The following is an 8583-nucleotide window of genomic DNA, read 5'->3' on the forward strand; positions in this document are numbered from 1 at the left end:
GACCATATAGGTAATTCCTCCTCCTCTGTGAGTTACCAATCACCGCTTGGACTCTAGGAGACTGTTTCGTCCCCCTTGCTTGGTCTCTCCCTGCCTGCCTTTTAGCAGTGCCGGCAAGGCAGTCTATTTTCCCCTCAGTGCCTCGTACAGGTGAGGCCACCCTAACCCAGGCACCCGCTGCCCCTCCCGACCCGGGGAGCGCCCTCACGGGGACACCCAGCGGCGCTCCGCCCCACAAACCCGCCCTTCCCTCAGCCCAGCCGCAGGGACGGGACGGATCGGACCCCCACCGACCCCACAGCACCCAAAACTCGTGAGACATTTAAACTGGAAGGAACTATTTTATTCCGTGCCCGACAGCCCTTTCTAGTGATGGCGGTGAAGAGTCCCCCCCTCCGTGAAGGGACCGCGCTGACGGCAACAGCCGCCCGCCAACCGCCGCCCCGCACGCAGGCGCCCTGCAGCCGCGGGGCGGGAGGGGAGGCGCGGCGGTGGCACCGCGCCTGCGCGGGGAGGGGCGGGGCCGGGATTCGAAAGCGGGCGGCGGGGAGCGGGCGGGCGGCCCCATGGCCAAGCAGGCGGTGCGGGAGCAGCAGGGCATCACCCTGCGGGGCAGCGCCGAGATCGTCGCCGAGTTCTTCTGTAAGGGGCTGCGGGGCCAGGCGGGGGGGGGGGAGGAGGAGGAGGAGGGGGGAGGAGGAATGGGGAGGAAGAAGACGGGGAGGAATGCAGCCCGCTCGCCCCCGTGCTGCGACGCGAAATGGCGGCCGGTGGGGGGGGGGGGGGCGTGGGGTCTGTCGCCTCCTGTCTCGCGCCTCATGTCTCTCCCCACACTGGGCTGCAGCCTATGGGATCAACAGCATCCTGTACCAGCGGGGCATCTACCCCCCCGAGACCTTCACCCGCGTCCAGAAGTACGGGCTCACCCTGCTGGTCACCACCGACCCCGAGCTGAAGAACTACCTCAACAACGTGGTGGAGCAGATGAAAGGTGCCCGGGGGGTCTGGAGGCGCAGGGTCGCTGCCTGCGCTTGGCGCCGCCGCTAACTGCCCGGGCTGCTTCTTTCAGAGTGGCTCTGCAAGTGCCTGGTGCAGCGCCTGGTGGTGGTCATCTCCAGCATTGAAAGCAACGAGGTTCTGGAGCGGTGGCAGTTCGACATAGAGTGCGACAAAACTGCCAAGGACGAGAGGTGAGTAACGGTGCGCCTCTGGGCCTGGCTGTGGTGCAGGCACCAGGTGATGGCCGTGTCCGTTCTGCCTCCTCTGAGCAGCTGCCACAGCTTTGTCTCACTAAGAGAACAGAAGGTGTCCTGTCAAACCTAAAATCCTATGTAACGGATGTGGCTTGAAGAACCGCTTCTCTCCTGTTGTTCTGCCAAAACTTTCTCATCCATTCCAGACTGAAAATAAACCTTAGCATTCCTTAAAAATACTGTGAAGTTTCACAAGCAAAAATAAAGTAAAGCTGTCAGTGTTCCAAGCCTCTTTACCTAAGGCTTAAAAGAATGCCCCTCCTCTGCAGGATCACAGCAAACAAACCACCAGCAGCTTAGCAGAACTGTGTTTAAAAAACACTGTTAGTATACTAGGTTGAAATTTGCTTTTTTAATAATTTTCCTATTTTTCCAGTGTACCCCGAGAAAAATCTCAGAAAGCTATTCAGGATGAAATTCGGTCTGTTATCAGACAAATAACTGCCACAGTAACTTTTCTGCCTCTGTTGGAAACTGCCTGTGAGTATTCACAACTTCTTTAAAGCAATCAAACATTTTCAAAAAGCCTGAACAACTTTTTCCATCGTAGAAAATATTTTTGGTTTTCGTTTTTCTTATTATTACTTGAAATGTCATATACCGTTGCATTTGAGAGCATTAGGTTTTGTTAGACTGAGATCATCTGCAGATACGTACAGTATGGAAGCAGTGCGTCAGACGAAATACTCTCAAGGATTGTCCCGTACTGCTTCCTGCACAATAGTGAAAAGAATTGCTAATGTACATACCGTGCTGTAGCTCTCATTGAAGAAATTGGAACAACTTCATTAGAAGGTGCTAGCAGGACTTTCTCCAAAAACTACTTGAAGCTCTTTTTGTCAGAATGTTACAGTTCAAGGTGACCTAACTATCTTGATGAAACTAAATATACTCTGAGGAACATAATTTTTCATAATTAAAATGTTTTATGACTACAGCTGTGGACAGACTCATATAAATACTAAGCATTGAGATTATCTGAAGTAACTGCCATGTAGAGCCCAGTTCACAGTATTTCAACACATTTCAAAACAAAAAATTGCATCATACTCATTTCAGGAGAAAAGTAAAATGGCTGTGCATATGAATGTTAACCAGGACTATTTTTTTCATGCTTTAACTGCTCTTTCCCCATAAATAGTATTAGTGTAACTTCTTATATCGTTGGCATGTCTCAAATTCTAGAAGAGTCACTAACTTCAAACATGGCATCTTCCTGTGTGTGTATAACTGTTAATTTCTTCCCTCTTGTTTACAGGTGCCTTTGACTTGCTGATTTACACTGATAAAGATTTGGCTGTGCCAGAAAAGTGGGAAGAGTCAGGACCACAATTCATTGCCAATTCAGAAGAGGTTCGCCTTCGTTCCTTCACTACCACGATCCACAAAGTAAATAGTATGGTAGCTTACAAAAAGGATTCCTTTCCCTGAGACAGGGTTCTTGTACATATCTTGTCGTCTTGTATAGTTTCTGTTCATAGTGCAGCTATTATGAACACACTATTGCTCTTGCTGAAGTATGGTACAGAAAAAAGGCAAAGCGTGTCTGATAATGTGGTTTAACACTAGACTATGCTGGCATTGTTTAAAGAGGCCTAAATAAGGTGTTCATAATGATAGTTAAATCCTTTCTTAACTGAACACACCAAACTAATGGTGTGCTAAGCTGTACAGAATTCACTGAAAATAATGCTTGAGTCTAGGATTAGTTGGCAGAATTCAGATCCTGTATAAACTGCATTCTAGTAGCAGACTGACATTAAAATTCTTGCTCCTGACATGCCAGTCTTTCACGTAAAGATGTTCCTATTACCAGGAATAATCCAAAGCTAATCAAGACCAATTCTGAAGTGATGTGTACCTCTTTACAATGAAAGCAGCTGTTTATCAGAAAAAGCTGAAATACATGAAGCCTTGTATGTTAGAAAGGGGGCCTCTGTAGTTCTGGGGAGTGCTGTTCTGCTTCAGTGTATCTTCTTTTTTTTAACGTCTGTCAAACATTTTCTATGTTTGTATTCTTGTTTTATGGAATAAAACTTGAAATTTTAAGTCAGACATTGTGGTAATTTGTAACTTAGATGTGTCTATGAACTTTAGCTATTAACTGTCAAGCAGTAACCTAAAGGCATACCTACTTCTGGAAAAAAGAAAAACACAAACCTCAAGTACCTTACCCCTTTCCTGAGTCACAGAACAAGTGCTATGCAGTCAGTATGAAATCCATTATTTATAGTTTCCCTCTACTTGAGTCTTCAAGTAGCTGTATGCCACAGCACCTAATGGTGAAGTAGTGTTGCCTTCCAGATTTGTTCATATATCCTTCATGTTTCAATATCCCTAACTTACTCTAATGTTGATAAAACCTTTTGTACCCTTAATTTGTCTTCACCAAATTTCTAGAGAGTATGTATTCACCAAATTTCCCACACCTGTAAGTGTTCAAGAGCTGTCTGGACAGTGCCCTCAATTATGTGCTTTAACTTTTGGTTAGTCCCAAACAGGTCAGGCAGTTGGACTACATGATCTGGGAAGGTCTCCTCCAGCTGAACTATTGTATTCATTTCAGCCAGAGTATTAACATCCATCTAGAAGATTTGAAGTACGTCCACTGTTTTTCTGAAAGTAAGGTAAGCTTCTTGCAAGTTGGGAAGCATGTTTAACAGGGATGGTTACTGAGTAATCACAGAGCTCTCTCTATGTCCATGGCATATTTTCAGAACACCCAATAGCCACAGCTGAGTTACTTACCCACTTAAGCAGTTATAAATCAATCAGAGCATGAGTGGTATAACAATATCATTTTAAGTTTATTTTAAAAATATTGAATAGTTTTGTACTACAGCTGTGAAGTATGCATAACAGGCTTTCCTACCAGAGAATATTTATCTCCAGCAGTCCCTATCTAGCACAGCTGCAAAGACGTTTTGTAAATCAGCAGGACAAAATCATGGATTTTTAAATAAATACAATCTAGCTGCTTCAAGAAGTGTTACACTGTTCCCTGTGGTAACAGAGGACTAAAGCTAGTGTTTTCCTCTGCCTGTCAGCAACAACCAGCTGACTGCACTACCCATCTACACCTACAAGGAGGTGCACTTCAACAGCGAGAACAATTTCAAGCACTTCTTCCCTTGGGGAGGACTGGACGAAAGCACTTGGTGCAAGTCACTTGTAACAAGTTTATATCAGGAAGTGACAACCCATGCTTTATACTAAAGGTGTTATTCAGGGCATAACTGCTACAGAGCCAGCAGTGGGGAATATAAAAAAAAAAATTAAAAACACCTTCTTTTACAGATAGCACAGTCATATTGCTCCAGGAAGTTCAAGTCACTTTTTTCTTGCACCAAATACAGTTTCTCTTCTTCCTCAAGAAGGACCAGCCCAAAATGTATCTCCATCATCATCTATGTTTATTTTTTAAGAGGCAGCAAGAGTCAAAAGATGTAGTATATCACTGTAGACAGCCAAGGTCTGTGAAAATTACATGTGAAGAGGAACAGGTTCTAAATCCTGATGTTTTCACAAAGACCCTGCAGAACAAGACAGAAAAATAAAATTAACAGTCACTTTAGTCACTAATGAAATCTCCCAGTAGTCAAGTCTTTATGGAGGAATCCATCAGGATTTGCCAATACCTAAGGTGACCCCCAATCTTCACTATTTGACCTTGACAGTCACTTTCGTAGAGTGACCTGGTGACAGTACAGTTATTCTTAGGAAGACAGATAAAGGGTAACATAGGATTTAGAAGTTAGACTACAGGCATTCCTCACCTGTCTAGTTCAGCTGACGTATAAGCTGGTTGATTCCTTCACCTCTGCAGCCAGGCTTACCCATTTCCTTGAGGAAACCCACTTTATTGCGTGCAGCATGGCGGGCCACTGACAGATGGAAAGGCCACAGAAACTCTGTGACATTTCTGAAATACCTCCCAGCTGAATAGATTTCATGAATAAGGTCTTCCAGGCAAATAATACCAAAGTTCCCTGCAAGGAAAAAAAAGAAAATAAAATGAACAAACACACATACCACACCCACAGAGGCACATCTCATGTGTGTGGTATTATCTTTATTCACATTATCCAAGGACTGCAGTCCTCCACATACAAGTCTCGCAGGATTTCTCTCCCTCCCTTCCCTCAGGTCAGAACGCAAACTCTGAGCACCCCCCTCTTCCCTTGATTCACTTCATTTTCTTGTCTTCTTCCTCACCTAAATGTTCCTCTATCAGCATATTGTCTGTCAGAGGTACCTTCTTCTTGTTAACATTTGCTTGGCCCCGTTTCAGGATAAGCTCTCGTACAGACTTCAGGTTAGGATATCTGTACAAAAACAGAAATCAGATTCCATAGTGGAGAGATACGATGCAGCGGAAAGTCCCATTCTAATTCTTTGTACTTAAGTAGGAAAGTAACCAATATATGTTTACAAAGATGAAAAAGAACAAGATTTGAATGTAAAGTTGCCAAAGACCACTACTGGACCAGCTAGCTATAGATTTGTGACAGCACATGAAAAATTAGAAAGATGTGATGCTTACACACAATCTGCTATGAAATCATGCGAATAGTACTTACCCCCACGCCACGTAAGGTTCCACAATCCGCAGCATCTTCAGCGTTAATGGAGACAGTTTAACAAATGTTCCACTGAAAATTTTTCTCAGCCGCAGCAACTCGATCACTCTCCTTACCCTCAAACTCACTCCCCTAATCCTGAATTGAAAAAAAATATATACTAATAGTTACCATATTTCTTTAATACAGCACCAAATGGCCTCAGGTTACTTGCATAGAGACCTGTCTGGCTTGATCACACTTCCTTTGCTTAGGAAGGATGAGACAGTTACAAACAGTAGCAATAATAAAGATAAGGAGTAACAAAGACTTCTTACTCTGTAATCCGCACAACAAAGGCTAGTTTGTGCTCCTTAGGCACAGCCACCTGTCCAGGTTTCTGCTCCATGCGCCTCAGCCGGACCTCGTCTCGGTGTTTGCGCCATGAATCTCGAAGAAAAGTTTCAAGGCGCTTAAACTGGATTTGTTTCCCTTTCTGGTGCTAAAGACAAAAGGATAAGAAATGATTACCCTTCCCAACAATCTTTGAAGCTAGCATCTCAAAGGTCAGATGAAATTCAGAACTTCATGAACTATGCTCTTTCATTTTTGGAGGCAGTAAGAAGAAAATAGATTTGAAAATCCAAGCCCAAATGATACAGAATTGAGGAACAACATGCAAAGTTATAAACTTCAAGCAGATAGCTATAGCTTCCGGTGAACATGGGAGTTTTGCCACAGAAGAAAATAAGTTAGGAGTAAGAAAGAGCAAGACCCAGAATGCTTCCAAGCATAGGAGAAATTAAACTGGACACAGCCACATACACAGCTCAATTAGTCACCTGGAAAGCCAGAAACATGTGTCTGGGTAAAACAGATGATAAAGTAATAGTCCACTGTGAGTCAAAGTAACAATCCAAAAGAAATTAACTTTTAATTCCTTTTCTATAAAGGTATACATGCAAGAAAGGAGAAAGAAGCATTCAGTTGAGTATTACTAATTTAAACACAGAAAGCCCAGCTCACTTGCAAAAAAAATCTTTTCAGAATTATGAGAGGAGGGAAAACAGTATTTAATTCAAAAGATGTTTAAATGCCTATGCTTAGTTCAAGATCGAGTACATCCACCTAAATCACAGCACTTCCTCATATGAGGAAGGCATGTACTTGGCATTTACCTAATGAATTTAGCCAATAATATATCTAAAATATATTATACACTTTTGAATTAAAGAGTATAGTGTTGTGTGTCCTTAGTTTTATTTCATATCAGAAATCACCTGTGAAATTAGTTCAGATTTTCAAAGCAGGCAGAGACTTGATCAGTCCCATCATTAGGGTCCTTTTTCAAATGAGAATCTTGAAAGGGGGCTATTGAACATTATTAGTTTGGTTTCCTACCTTTCACTCTGGGAATACAGCAGGCCTTTCACATATGTAACAAAATATACACAGTAGGTATCAAAGAACAGAAGTTTTACACGTAATCCTATAAACACCATAAAAGTAGATTCCCAAGGAAAGCCTTAAGCCATTCCCAAGGAAGGCCCGGGCTGTTTTAGCTGAGACACAGCAGAGCGGGTCCCAAGCTCTGGAAGCTTTGCCGTGCTTCACACATCGGGAGATTGCTCACAGGGCACAATGATTCCCCGCATCAGTGGCACTTGTCACCCCGTGCGTGGCAAAAGGCCTCACCGTGGGGCTCTGTTTAACTACGTCCAGGAGACGACCTATATACAGCTAACTAACCGCACTCCCAGGGATGCGCACGGTCCCCGGGGAGGCTCATAACGCAGAGCTGACCGCTTCCAGGCAGCACAGCCACCGCTAACACGGCGCCCCGCTCCCCGCTCGGCTGCGCTCTCCCCCTGCGGCCCCGGCCCCCACCTTCCGCTTGTTGAGGAGCGCCTCCTTGGCCTGGGTGGCCTTGATGGCCTGGTACGCCTTCCTCTTCTTCAGCAGGTTCTCCGGCACCAGCGGGATCCGCCGCTTCGGCCTGCGGGGCACAAGCAGCCGGTCACACACACCGCCGGGCACACACCGCCGCCCTCCCGGCCGCCCCCCGGCCCCACGCCGCCCGCTGCCCGCCGATGGCGGCCGATGCGCGGCCCCCCCGCCCCGCGGCACTCACTCGCCGTCCGCCATCTTGCCGCCGCCGCCGCCGCGCATGCACCGGGCGGGGCGTGTGATGGCCGCCGGGGGGCGGGATGGCCGCCGGCTCGGGGCACGGAGGGGAAGGGGAGCGGCTCGGGGCTGTCCGCGCCCTGAAGGGATAACAGCCAGATGGCGGTTGTTTCGGAACCTAAAAGTTAAGCCGTGGAAGGGCAATCCCGAGCACTGACTGTGTTGAAATGGGATGCTGCCGCACTTCGAGGGGCACGAGGACTGAGAGGGGAAGAAGTCATCCCCCAGCACCTACCGGGCGTCAAATGGCTGCCACAGTGGCTGGGCACGGACCTCAGGCTTTGACGTGTCCGTCCCAGTGCAAGAGCAGCATCACCATGTCAGGAGGCTGTGACAGACAAAATGCCTTTCCAAAAGATCTTTCCTTTCTGCCTCTCACCCCAATACCACACATGGCCTCAGCAGGAGGAATGAGACCATTTCTCTCCCTTCCTGGTGGCTTCCAAGTGAAGCCATTCCCACCCCCGAACAGCAAGTCCTGCCTGAAGGAGCACGTAGGCCCAGGCAAGGACTCGGGGGCCACACAGCACACCTGATGCGCAGGCCAGCAGCTGGGCACAGCCACATTTGAGGGAAGGGTCTCAAAC

General features: G+C 46.5%; 2 protein-coding genes across 2 annotated transcripts; one reads left to right on the forward strand and one right to left on the reverse strand.

The window, feature by feature from the left end:
* The first annotated feature begins 517 nt into the window (after positions 1-517).
* Positions 518-3308, forward strand: MAD2L1 (mitotic arrest deficient 2 like 1). The gene is made up of 5 exons (XM_035551407.2): positions 518-642; positions 845-991; positions 1070-1190; positions 1630-1733; positions 2512-3308. Exons 1-5 carry the CDS (start codon positions 567-569, stop codon positions 2682-2684), a joined length of 621 nt encoding a protein of 206 aa, XP_035407300.1. The 5' UTR covers positions 518-566; the 3' UTR covers positions 2685-3308.
* A 728-nt stretch (positions 3309-4036) lies between these two features.
* RPL7L1 (ribosomal protein L7 like 1) lies at positions 4037-8034 on the reverse strand. Its single transcript, XM_035551396.2, has 7 exons — positions 7944-8034; positions 7700-7808; positions 6151-6314; positions 5834-5971; positions 5469-5578; positions 5030-5242; positions 4037-4786 (listed from the first exon to the last, which is right to left on the reverse strand). The coding sequence occupies exons 1-6, from the start codon at positions 7979-7981 to the stop codon at positions 5034-5036; spliced, it is 768 nt and encodes a 255-aa protein (XP_035407289.1). The 5' UTR covers positions 7982-8034; the 3' UTR covers positions 4037-4786; positions 5030-5033.
* Between the last annotated feature and the right edge of the window lie 549 nt (positions 8035-8583).

Source organism: Cygnus atratus, chromosome 4 (assembly GCF_013377495.2).
Source record: "Cygnus atratus isolate AKBS03 ecotype Queensland, Australia chromosome 4, CAtr_DNAZoo_HiC_assembly, whole genome shotgun sequence".
NCBI lineage: Eukaryota > Metazoa > Chordata > Aves > Anseriformes > Anatidae > Cygnus > Cygnus atratus.

Coding starts and splice junctions, on each gene's coding strand:
- MAD2L1 (XM_035551407.2), top strand. CDS start 567: ATGGCCAAGCAGGCGGTGCGGGAGCAGCAGGGCATCACCCTGCGGGGC. Junction 1,191..1,629: donor AAAACTGCCAAGGACGAGAG/GTGAGTAACGGT, acceptor CTATTTTTCCAG/TGTACCCCGAGAAAAATCTC. Junction 1,734..2,511: donor GCCTCTGTTGGAAACTGCCT/GTGAGTATTCAC, acceptor TCTTGTTTACAG/GTGCCTTTGACTTGCTGATT.
- RPL7L1 (XM_035551396.2), bottom strand. CDS start 7,981: ATGCGCGGCGGCGGCGGCGGCAAGATGGCGGACGGCGA. Junction 7,809..7,943: donor GGCAAGATGGCGGACGGCGA/GTGAGTGCCGCG, acceptor TGTGCCCCGCAG/GCCGAAGCGGCGGATCCCGC. Junction 5,243..5,468: donor GCTGATAGAGGAACATTTAG/GTGAGGAAGAAG, acceptor TTTTCCTTGCAG/GGAACTTTGGTATTATTTGC.